The sequence below is a fragment of the Vulpes vulpes genome, chromosome 13 (genome assembly GCF_048418805.1).
Source record: "Vulpes vulpes isolate BD-2025 chromosome 13, VulVul3, whole genome shotgun sequence".
Taxonomy (NCBI): Eukaryota; Metazoa; Chordata; class Mammalia; order Carnivora; family Canidae; genus Vulpes; species Vulpes vulpes.
Genome location: NC_132792.1, coordinates 141,458,759 through 141,471,330, shown reverse-complemented (window position 1 = coordinate 141,471,330; position 12,572 = coordinate 141,458,759). Strand labels below are relative to the sequence as shown.

At 37.2% G+C, this 12,572-nt stretch overlaps 1 protein-coding gene across 1 annotated transcript in view; it reads left to right on the top strand.

Moving 5' to 3' along the window:
• The window catches only part of HMCN1 (hemicentin 1), a 460,089-nt gene that overhangs the window by 94,379 nt on the left and 353,138 nt on the right, over window positions 1-12,572 (top strand). Inside the window, exon 2 of the mRNA XM_072733161.1 lies at window positions 8,701-8,771. Coding sequence (XP_072589262.1) covers window positions 8,701-8,771 — 71 coding nt within the window. The remainder of the gene's footprint in view (window positions 1-8,700; window positions 8,772-12,572) is intronic.

Below are 12,572 nucleotides of genomic sequence, written 5' to 3'. Positions count from 1 at the left end.
ACTACTCTAAATGTTATGCTGTGCTCGCCACAAGTGCGATCAATTTTCATTTGATTTCTATATATTCATATCTGTCAGGATTTTCCCATGTGACTTCTTCTGTTGCTTTGGAAAGGAGAGTTTTTTTTTTCTCCTGTGTATCAGATTTATATTCTAATTTGGGTTCAGTTAAAATAATTATAAGGGTTATATTGAACCATTTAAGCCTTTTGGATTTTTTTTAATATACTATAAAATATGAATCAAAGTTAAATCTTTAAAAAATAATCCTATTTTATGTATCTTGTCATCAGATACTAGTTTTTATGTAGGTTATTAATTCTTTTTCAGCTATTATATATTCATTTATATACCAGCAGTTCTGTCTTTTTAGTTTTTGATGCTTGTTATGTCCTTTATTGTCTTACCAATTTTTATTAATATAATTGCCCATGTGCTGTTCAAAATAAAATTAAGAATATTGTTGCTAAGTATTTTAAAACAAACACAAGCAAAAAACTTTTTTGAGATTTTTTAATGTATTAAATCCATATATTGTCAGAATGCATCTATTTTAATATTTAGCTTCCTTTTATGTAACAATGATCTTTTTTTATAAAAAATCTTTTATATTCTTCAATAAGGAGTACTGCTTAATTCAATGTCATGATAAATCTAGAACACTTATACTGTTGCTGGGATTATAAATGAATGGTTTCTCCTTCAACCTTCCTAAATCTGGCTTGTGAGTCTCTCTTCTAGCCAGTTGGTACTATTGTACGAATTGTATAAATTGGTTGAGTCCATGCAGGAGTTAAATGCTCTAATATTTGCATTTAAAACTGGCATTGGGGGACGCCTGGGTGGCTCAGCGGTTGAGCATCTGCCTCCTGCTTAGGGCGTGATCCCGGAGTCCCAGGATCGAGTCCCACATTGGGTTCCCTGCATGGAGGCTGCTTCTTCCTCGGCCTGTGTCTCTGCCTATCTCTCTCTCTGTCTCTCATGAATAAATAAATAAAAATTAAAAAAATAAAACTGGCATTGTACAAAATAAAGATGGATAGCAAAATCTATGCTAATAGTTTAAACCAAACTTCAAGGAGTCTGCTGAGATGAGAAGATCCTTCAGGCATGCTACCAGAAGGGATAACCCCTGGGCACCAGGATACCCGTGGGCCAAGTGCAGACCCACACTAGCCCTCAAGGTCCTGCCTCGGTTTGGGGGCTGAGCCTGGGATCTAGCCAGATGGGCTGTGAGATTGCCTCTCCAGCCAGGTGTGGGACAAGCACTGTGTTTCAGCCTGGGGGTGGAGTCTGGCCATTTGAGCCAGATGTCTCTTCCCATGGGCCCAACCTTTGGCAGACAGGTGGCCCCCAAGGATCTTTAAGCCTAGGCACTGAGATATGCTTGGTACCTGGGTTGGGAGTGTGTGGAAAGTTTGCCCTGGCTGAGATGTGGCTTTGGTATCCAGAGTCCCAACCCTTCCCATCTTCATATCTAGGTCCCTACTAGGGTGGATGGTGGATGGTCATAGCTGTAGAAGCAGGAACAGGGTAGGGCCTAGGGTATGCAGGGGTGGGAGGTGGCTGAGAACCTCTTCTTAGAAGTAGTGGCAGGTTGGACCACACATGAGCCAAGGCTCCAAGCTCAGACTGCATGTTCCATTGTTCCATTGAACTTCACTTACAAAACACAAATTCAAAGATAAAATTATTTCAAAAACAGTTGACTACAAAGCATTCTCAACAGAGCAAGGGCCTCTGGGAGCAGGGCCATGTATACCTGTACTGGTCTTAAGTCCATGCACTCAGCCCTTTAATTTGAAGGACACACCCAGACATTTCTGATTCTGCTGTAGCTCTTAAAATGTATTTGTTTGCTTGTACTTTTTCTGCCAATTTGAACTAATTGTTTATTGAATAAATGAATGCAAGTATTTAGAGGAAACCATAAATAAAATATTACATATATACAGACACATAAATGCATCTGTCATGTTTTTAGCAATGTTTTTGATTGCCATATTTTTGCAAATAAAGTGTTGCTTCATAAATATGATTTTGGACCTCTGAATTATATTTTCCCTGAAAACATGATCAAAGGACTGCATTGTTTAGTTGAGGAAATAATCAGCCTGAAGTTAAGTCTATTCTCCTAACATATGGAAATTTTCACAATATTAGTGATTCATTTCTGAGGACCAGTAAAGTGTATTTTTTTCTTCAACAACATTTTACTCCTTTTATAACTTTTCTTTATCCCTCACTGATGTCTAGATTTATTTGAAAGATCATTAATGCTAAAGAATTGTCTAAGAGAACAATTAAAACTTTGAAATGAATTCTAAAACTTTTAAAATTAAAAACACATTTCCTTATAAGAATATCATTATTTAAATTTTAAAATGTTCTTGTACATAGTATTCATTTTCTTCTTGTTTGCTTTCAGAGTACCTTGATCACACTGGAAAGCTTGTTAATTAAATTTTATTAAATAGCATGACAAAATATTATGTTTTCTTATCTGAGTATACCTTATCAATGCATGGATGTGTTTTGGTGTTAAAATGCCATTTTTTATTTCAGATTTCAGGTTAAACTAAGAGTTTGAACTTTGTTGGCCATTAAAAATCCCACGGCTGTTTTTGCAAGAGTTCTTGCTGCAGCTCGCTCGGGCTAAGGTCCAGTGTAAGCAATGACATCCTTCCTACTCAATATACCTCAAAGTCCTGTGTCAGTTATTACGGCATTCTTCTTTGCTTCCTGTTCTAAACAGCTGTGTAACATTGCTGAATTCATGTTCATGATTTTTCTGTATCCTGTTCAGCAGCCCAAGTGAAATGACCCTTGCATTTTACAAATATTAGCTGCAATTTCATTAATGCGTGTAGTTAAGGTTATCATACAACTCATTGTGAAAGGAATAATCTCTTTGGATAGTGGAGCAGAATGTTATTTAATCAATGTAAGATAACATGCTAGGCGTGAATTCACCATTGGCCTGGATTTTATAAAACACACCAAATACATCACTTCATGTCAGAACACTCATTAAGGGCCTTGAAAATTACCTATTCTCGTGTGAGTACGAATGTACTCAATTAAATTAGTCCTGAAATATACTTGGCATTAGCTTAATTCAAAGTCAGGAAACAGTTCTGTTTTCATGGATTAGATGCAGATCATTTAAAAATGGTGCTGGACAGCAGCATTATCATTGAGAATAGAGAAATCTGGAAAGAGTGTATTGTAGATTAAAGTGAAAACAGTAAAAGTAAATATAGTTATTAATCTGCTTTTCTGTAGCATCCTAAAGCAGGGAACATAATTTATTAATTTTCATTTAGACAGCTTCAGTGCTTTGAATATGTCTATTTACTGGCAACTTTGCACATAGAAGACATTTTAATCTGGGTTTAACTGAGCAAGAGTAGAATTTGTAGAGCATGGAACATGTTGAGATTCAGTTCATGGAAGGAATTTTGAGCAGCTCATGTCACAATGCTTGGAATTTCTCTGCTTTAATGTCACCCTCTGTTAATTTGGTGCTCTTTTCAAGTTCTAGCTCCTTCCTCATCTCCTCCTTGATGCCTTCACTGTGTATTTCCCTAGAGTGCAGGGGTCTCTATTCTCTCTGGACACTGAGAAAGTTTGCTATCTCATTCTGTATTACTTGGCTCTTTTCAGGCAATAAATTAGACTTTCTAATTTTTCATAGCTTCCTGTAGCTTTCAGCTGTATTTAAATTTCCATTGTGACAAATAAGCCCTATGATGTATATATATTTTTGATTTTTCTATAATGCTTTACAAATATTGTTTAGTTTATTCAGCTAGGGCTTCCTTTCCTAACTCTCCGCATATTTATGTGCAACTCTAAATATTAAACCAAGAACTATATAACTTTTAAAACCAACGAAGTTGGGAACACTGTTATCCAATCACACACAGGCGGTGTTTAAACCCCAGTGAGCAGCAGTAACTCCTCCTGTTATCAAGAAGCACTTTGAGTAGGGACGCCTGGGTGGCTCAGTGGTTGAGCATGTGCCTCTGGGTCAAGTTGTGATCCTTGGGTCCTGGCATCAAGTCCCACATTGGGTTCCCAATGGGGAGCCTGCTTCTCCCTCTTGTCTCTACCTCTCTCTCTCTGTCTCTCATGAATAAATAAATAAAATCTTTTTTTTTTTTAAGAAGCACTTTGAGTAAAGAAAAACTGTAAGGAGCAGAAATCTGTTAGTGGAAAGGAAAGAGGAAGTGAGAAACTGGATATTGATCTTGCCAAGTGAAGCAGTGAAAGAAAATATTAACTTGTGAACTTCTTTCCATTATTTTCACAAATACAATCCAACAAGTCAGATTAAGAGAACAATGGCTGAGAAATAAATCCAACCCATCTGATAAGTCCCTAGGAAACGAGAAATAACAAAATGAAAAGAGAATGCTTTAAGAGTTTTGGACACTTTTTTTTTTTAATCAAAAGTGGTCTTCTGAAGCATGACACATATATTTCTTATATTTGTAATAATGCATGTTGCCCTAATGTTTCCTTTTTTAAAGATTTTATTTTATTTGAGAGAGAGAGCATGAGTGGAGATAAGGCAGAGGGAGAAGCAGACTCTGAGCTGAGCGCAGAGACAAACGCGGGGCTCCATCTCAGTACTCTGAGATCATGACCTAAGCCAAAGTCAGTTGCTTAGCCGATTGAGCCACCCAGGAACCCCTAATGTTTCTTCTTAAGAAAATCTTATTTATTTATTTATTTATTTATTTATTTATTTATTTATGTATTTATGTATTTATGTATTTATTTATTGAGAAGATGCGCATACACATGTGAGCAGAGGGAAGGGCAGAGGGAGAGAGTGAGAGAGAGAGAGAGACTCTCAAGCAGACACCAGGCTGAGCACAGAGCCCACCACATGGGGCTAGATCACAGGACCCTGAGGTCATGACCTGAGCAGAAACCAAGAGTCAGTGCTCAACCAACTGAGGAACCTAGACACCCCTGTTTCTTTTGCTTCTTAAGATAATCTATATGTGGAGAATTGTACCTATTGATTATGCATTAATAGCTTGGTTGAAGTAAAGACCAAAACATTTGGTGATAGGGAAAACTGAAAACTTTCTTGGTTGACTAATCAGTGCCATCATATTAATTATGTTGCATGGTGTTTTTTTTTTAATTCCTCTTTGAATTTTAAAGATAGATAGATAGATTTATTTATTTATTTATTTATTTATTTATTTATTTATTTATGATAGACAAAGAGAGAAAGAGAGAGAGGCAGAGACACAGACAGAGGGAGAAGCAGGCTCCATGCCAGGAGCCCAATGCAGGACTCGATCCCGGGACTCCAGGATCATGCCCTGGGCCAAAGGCAGGCGCCAAACCGCTGCGCCACCCAGGGATCCCCTTGCATGGTGTTTAGGTATAAGATGGAGGCTCCATGATGTAATAAAAAGAGCAAGAAATAAAGTATCAGAAGGCCTGGCTCTTTAACCTTTAACCTTTATTCTGTTTTTTTCTTTATTTTTCTTTGGTCTGGAAAGATAATATTCAGGTATGCAACAATAAAGACTTCTGGATGTTGCATGCATCAGATTAGGCACTCAAACAATGGCCTTCTTGCCTGTGGTCCAGAGGAAAGAAGGAGAAAGTTAGTAATAATATGATCATCAACAGAATGAAGATCTTGGAAAAGAAATATTAACGAGCTACACATTGTGTAGAAAATGTTTTCAGATATCTTAACTTTTTTTTTTCATCACCAAAGCTTTCAATTTCATCTTCACTGGACCTCAAATTTTGTTGTCTGTAGATAAAGAGAGTGAACCAAATAGTCTTTAATGTCCTTCTAGCTCAGTGCTTCTACTTGGAGATTGATGTTTGATTGATTGATTTTTGGTAGATTTTCTTTGTAAACAGCTAGATAAAAGTAACTGAATAATGTCGAGATGATCTCTGCATTCTGTTAAATGCTGTGCACCTTCATTTTTCTCATGCATGTCTTTGTTGTAAAGATATTATCAGAACAACATTAAAGAAAATTGGAGAAAAGGCAAAATATTCAAGGGGTAGGACTTAAATCAGGCTTTTTAGAATGAGTGGCATATGGGCAGATGAAAGACAGTGGGGGGTGGGAGATCCCTGGGTGACTCAGCGATTTAGTGCCTGCCTTAGGCCCAGGGCATAATCCTGGAGTCCCAGGATGGAGTCCCACATCAGGCTCTCTGCATGGAGCCTGCTTCTCCCTCTGCCTGTGTCTCTGCCCACCGCTCCCCCCCCCCCCCCCCACCGTCTCTCATGAAAAAAATAAATAAAATCTTAAGAAAAAGAGAAACAGTGGGGATGGCCACGGGGGTAGTGAGGAAGCACAATAGCCTCATGCTTATAGCCTCATGCTTCACAAAACTGGATTAATTGAAGAGAGACTTGGATGTCTTGGAGAATTCCCATTTAATTCTGTAAGCAACAGAGGACCGTGTTCAGGCAGGAAGAGAGGACAAAGTTGTACCTGCTGGATGTCATCAAAGGTTTGGCAGGGGATGAAACCAAAATGAGCAAAAAAGGAAGAGAAGAGGAAATTGCTCATAACACAACTGGCACAGGGCTGTATTAAGTGAGGAGGAAGACTGGAATGGAAGCAGGTTCTGAGAGGGAGGAGGGCTGATTTTGCCAAATAGTCATATCATTCAATTCAAAAGAGTTGGAAAGGTTACTTACAGCTGGAGGGATATGGCAGTTCAGCAAAGGCCTCACCTCTCCGGAGTATTTCTCATAACTGATAAAAGATTTATCTCAGCTGTCCAGTGTAGTTTGCAAAAATGCTTCTTAATGAGCTTCAGGAAGGATTTCCTATCTTTGCTGAAAACAAATGGGTATTTGAGTCTATGGATATAAATGAAGGCTAATCAGTCCTCTTATTTTAGTAGCAGTCCTTGATCTCTACTGTTGAAGAACAGGCATATATCCAGGGCTATTTTTTAAATTCTTATTATAGGGAATATTCTTGTGTGTGTGCCCTCTTTATTCTTACGTAGTTGCTTTCTTCTAGTATTCTTTGTATTTTTTTCTAATTCTTGCACTTTGAATTCTAGAATTATTTCGGTATTATGCCATGTAAGAACATAGAAGTTTGGCTTGACAATGCTGCTGACAATTTATATGTCAGGGTGTAATTGTCTGGCATATTCTTTGCTATTTTGCATTCCTTTGCAAAGTATGCCTTTGTTTAGTCTTGAGGGAGTAGGCTTCTATGATTTTCCATATACTTGGGACAAGACTTTCACATAACTAATAACTGTTCTGCTTGGTATGGAATGCAGATGTTTGCATTTTCACACAGTTTCTCCAGTTGCTTCTCCATTCCTTTTGCATACTGCAAGGTGTCTAATCTATGATGAAGGATAGAGACATTTTTTTTCATGTGATTTCTAAGACAAAATTACATGGGTTATGGCAGACAAATTGGGCTTTCTTTCCAGTTTACCTCATTAATTTCTAAAATCTTACAGTCTGTTTTTGTGTTATATTTAGCACATTATAGAAAGCCTAATTATTATCCTTTGAAGTCATAAAGTCTTTTTCTAGGAGTGTGCCTTTGAAGCTAGAAAGCGTCTTATAAAAATTCAATGTTAATAAATATTTTTTATAATTTTGTATTGTAGTTGCACATTATCATTTTGAATGGAGCCTGTATCTTCAATAGATAAAATAGAAAACTTTTCATCCACTCTGGGAATTTAAGATTGATACATCTGTGCACATAATACTGTGATGAATTTTAATACTATATTACTTAAATATGTGGATGTTTCTTAAGGAAGTAATTGATACCTATAAAGGCCATTTCCACTTGTCTCTTTTAAAGGTTGCTTTTTTTTTTTTAATATGATCTTTTTGGATTAAAATGTTTACTATAGACAAGCTGTATCATATATAAAAATATATTGCCAACTTAACCCACTCTGGTATTTGGGCTCTTTCTTTTCACCTGACTTACTTCAGTCCTGATTTTCCAAGGAATGCAGTGGCTCTACTTGTTCCCATTTGGAGTTGTGATTTGTGCAGTCATGAGAGTGACAGTGACCACAAAGGTGGTTATGGTGGTCAGTGTCAGCTCAGGAGAATGGTGATAGTGATGGACAGCAACCCCAGCTGGGGGGAAAGAAGTGACAGGACTAGTTCCTGAACTTTTAATGTTCTCATTTCAGTGCTTCTGCCAGTTCTTAAAAAACCCTGTGGCATTGAAGTTCATTCATTTGTTTTTATGTTGTTTAATGTTAAATTTTTTATTTTGAACCAATTTGGACTTAACGAAGTTACAAACGAGTTATAATATAAAATTGAGAAAATAGAATTATAGGCTGGATAAGTGATTAGAGTCTTGCAACAAAGTAGGTATTCAATAAATGTTCACTGAACAATGAGACTAAAAAGGGACTGAACCTAGGGTCTCCTGACTCTTCGTCTTATGATATTTTTGACTGCCCCTTTGCATTTCCTGAAGCTAAAAATTCACCCTGCATAAGCATGATTTCCAGAAAATTATAAGTAATTCTTTGATAGCTATAAACTGAGAAACAGTCTGTTGTTTTGCTGGCTATATATTTCTTATTAATAAATAACCATGTAGTGGAAAATAGAAAGACATTTGCAGACACAATAAAGTCTTTAATGCATTTGATTACAATTTATCTTATGCTATTTTTATCTTCATAGAAATTGGCCCAGTGACAATTACCACAGATCCCAAGAAATTTCAATATGAACTCAGAGAACTGTATGTTCAGGTAAGTGCTTGCTTTCAGTTTTATTTGTTTTAGGGGAAAGGAAAATCATCCTTTTAACTTTTGTCTGATTTCATTTATTTTTAAATCTGATAGAAATAATTGTTGGGTTTTAAGTTCTAGTACAACTTCTTTTTCTCACTTGAGTACTGAATGAATTGAACAATAGAAATAGGAGTGGGGCAGATTGGATTCATCTTCATTTATGCATCATCTATGGCTGCTTTCATGCAACAATAGCAGATATAAGTAGTTTTGACAGACTATTTGCCCTCATAGCTTAAGATATTTACTATATATGATCTTCTACAGAAGAAGTTTACTGAACCTTGCTCTGAGTGAGTCCCTTCATTGAGAGTCATAAGCAACAGTTAATCCTTTCCCTATAACAGAAATGATATAATTAAAATACTTTTGATATTCTATGCTATAAATCAACTGTATAAAAATTTTTGACCCTAAATATAATTTGGTTATTAGAGAAGAATAACATTGGTTTAGCTGTTATTCTGAAAACAGGACTTGGAGATAGGGTTAGTATGTACCTTCTCCCTAGTGGTGCTTTGAGATCATTGTTGCTAAATCCATTAATTAAAACAAAAACCTTGCTCTTTGGGGCTGCTTCACCTTACTACCCTCAATGGATCATCTCTGCTGTAGTCATTTCCAAACCTTTGACCACTCCCCATCGTTCATATAAGCTATTGCTACCTGGATCTTTGAGTACCTTTCTCCTTCAGGGCTGCCACTATTCTAGGGACTTCAGCATTAATGGGAATGACCTGTCAGAACCTTCTCCCCTCAATTCCTTGACCTGCCAGTCATCTTCAATAACCTGTTCTTTACTTCATCGCAGTCTTCCATTCCCACACATACCATCTGGACCTTATCATCACTAATCCATTCACCTCTCAAATCACTAATTCAAGCATCTGAACTGCCAGCAGCAACCATCTGTCCACTAAGCTTTTTGGCATAATTGTTTACAACTGCTTCTTCACCCCCACTGGACACTATCCTGTATCCCAGGTCATCAAATCTCTCCCTTTTTTTTTTTTTTACTTTCCTCCAATCTAGCTCAGAGTTCTATCATTTCAAAAACACATCTTGTTCCTTCTTGTCCATTGCTTTTCAGTTCAAAAGGAAAAACCTCATTCCTCTCTGACTCTAGTTATCTGCATAATTCATGCCTGTCCACCAGTGGCCAAGTACTGTTGAAGTCTCACAACAGGGCAGGTTGATTCCACTGTAAATACAAACCCACGTATCTCCACTGAACTCTTCAATACTCCCATGATCTTACTGTGTTTCTTTGCTCAATTAAATCTCTCATTTCTCCCAATGACAATTACAGATCTTATCTACTCTTTTTAAACCTCCACCTCTCAACCTGTTACTACTGCTTGTTTCAGTGAGTGACCTACTCTGAGCGAGTGACCTCACTTACTATTTCAAACATAGGCACATACAAATTGCAGCCCTCCCTTCCTCATCTCTCAAATCAACTGACATCTGGTACCCATCCTATTCTCATTCTTTACTCGATCTCAGCTCTTTGGCTTTCTCAGGATCCTAGGACTCTCAAACAGTTTCTCTCAACTGCTTAAAAGTTCCCATTTACTCTTAAGTGTGTCCTAGTCTCAACAAAACACAAGCAAATCCCAACAAACCAAACCATAAAAAGCAAAACAAAATAACAACAAATCTCTATTTTTCTCAAATCCTCTTATAAATAACAACTTTTATTCTTTATAGTTCCTTCAGGGTCAAGAAAGTTGTCTGTATTCACCACCATCATTTCTCCATACCCGCCCCCCCATTCCTCCATCTTTGTCACTCTAGTCCCCACAGCCCCACTCCATCAAAGTAGTTCTAGCTGGTGACATGTGAACTCTGTCTTGTTAAATGCAGCGGAAACATTTCAGTCATCAGCATATTATATGGACACCTTTGTTGTCTTTAACAAATACATCCTTCCCTACACTCTCATTTTTCTTTCCATTTTTCCTCAGCTTCCTAGGCAGCTCTTTCCATTGCTCCATACTTGGTCCTAAATCCCTGCTCCTTGTCCTCTGTTTGCTACCTTTGTGAATGATGCCTTCAATATTCTGGTTATACTACCAAAAAATCTGGATCATCCTTAATATACACCTCCCTTTTCCCCAACATCCAAACCATCAAGTCTTGGTTTTTAACTTTCTAAGTATTTTTTATATCCTCCCTTTAAGCAAAATCATCCATACCCACATAAATATTTCTAGCCTAGACTTTTCCTCTGAGATACAGACCTTTATGTCAGTCTCCTGGATGTCACAATGGCCCTCTCCAGTGAAACTCACAATGTGCCCTTTCCATTGCTCCCTACTTGGTCCTAAATCCTTGCTCTTTGTCCTCTATTTGTCATCTTTGTGAATGATGCCTACAATATTCTGGTTATACTACCAAAAAGTCGTAATATCCCCTTTCCCTCAATATCCAAACCATCAAGTCTTGGTTTTTAACTTTCTAAATATTTTTCATGTCAATTGACTTCTATTTCTGTTGCTACTACCCTAGTCCCAATGACTATATCTTTAGTCTAAACAAATGCAAAAAACCACTTCTAAGTGATTTTCCTGTATTTACTCTTGCTTTTATTTTCCAGGCTATTCTCTATTTTAAGAACAAAATGATCTCAAAATATGTCTCTGAACATTTCCCCCTAATGCCCTCTGCAGTCATCTGCACCTCATCAAATTCGTCCCAGGATTTTGAGTGACCTGAGATCTGTCTCAGTTTCAGCTCTGCCTAGAGCCACTCTCTCCTTTGGGCTCTGTGCTCTATCTTAGGGGCCTTGCATAGAGCCTCCCCATGTGTGTGTCCTCACCCATCTCCTGGTGACATTTTTGCACATAGTCTTCTCATTAGATAGGAAGTTCCTGTCCTTCATCCTGCCTTCATTTCCACATTCCCTTAACCTAGTTTGAAATCCTGTATTCAAAGTCCAATCTTGAATATCACTTCCTCAGAGATCCTGCCCTGTCCTCCAGGCTTAGTCCTATCTCACTGCCTCTCTCCATCACAAAGTAGTTGGGATTTCACATTGAAGAATCATGTCTGATTTAGCTCATCACTACCCTAGTACCCTTACTCTTTGATGAATGAATGAATGACAGATGAATGAATATGCCACTATATATGAATCAGCAGAGTACAAATTAGAGTTTGAAGTTTAATAGCTTGGTTTTACTATTGGGTGAATGATTTGATTTGTAACTGTGCATGGTATGAGCATAATGGGGGCATAAGGTGAAAAAAACCAAAGCTTGGCATTCCAAATATGTATTCAGTCATGTTTCTTTTATTGTGCCTATGTCTACAATTTTTAAGTTATATACTAAAATAAGCTATATTTCATAAGTAGCTAAATAGATTTGTATAGTTATCCCTCATCTATTTCTCTTTTACTAAATTTATTCTGATGATCTTTTCCACTAATAATCCTCTATTTCCTTTCTCTTATACTATGTCATTCTTTTTCAATCATTTCTTGATACTTAGAATTTACTTTTCTGTCCCTCAATAAGGAAATTCTTTGCCATTTTGGATGTCCAGATCCTCTGAAAAAAATCTTTCCATAAAAATTTATGCTCTGTACATGGATCATGGGAATTAGAAATTGTATTGTGCTGGTTGTTAAAATTTGTATGATGCCTTATTCTGCCATGAGCTCCTGTGAGCAAGAGCCTTGTGCTCTTGTTGAGCTTCTGATTGACCTGTGGGATGACTGGTATATTCATTAGAGTGGACTTAAATAGCTGTTGA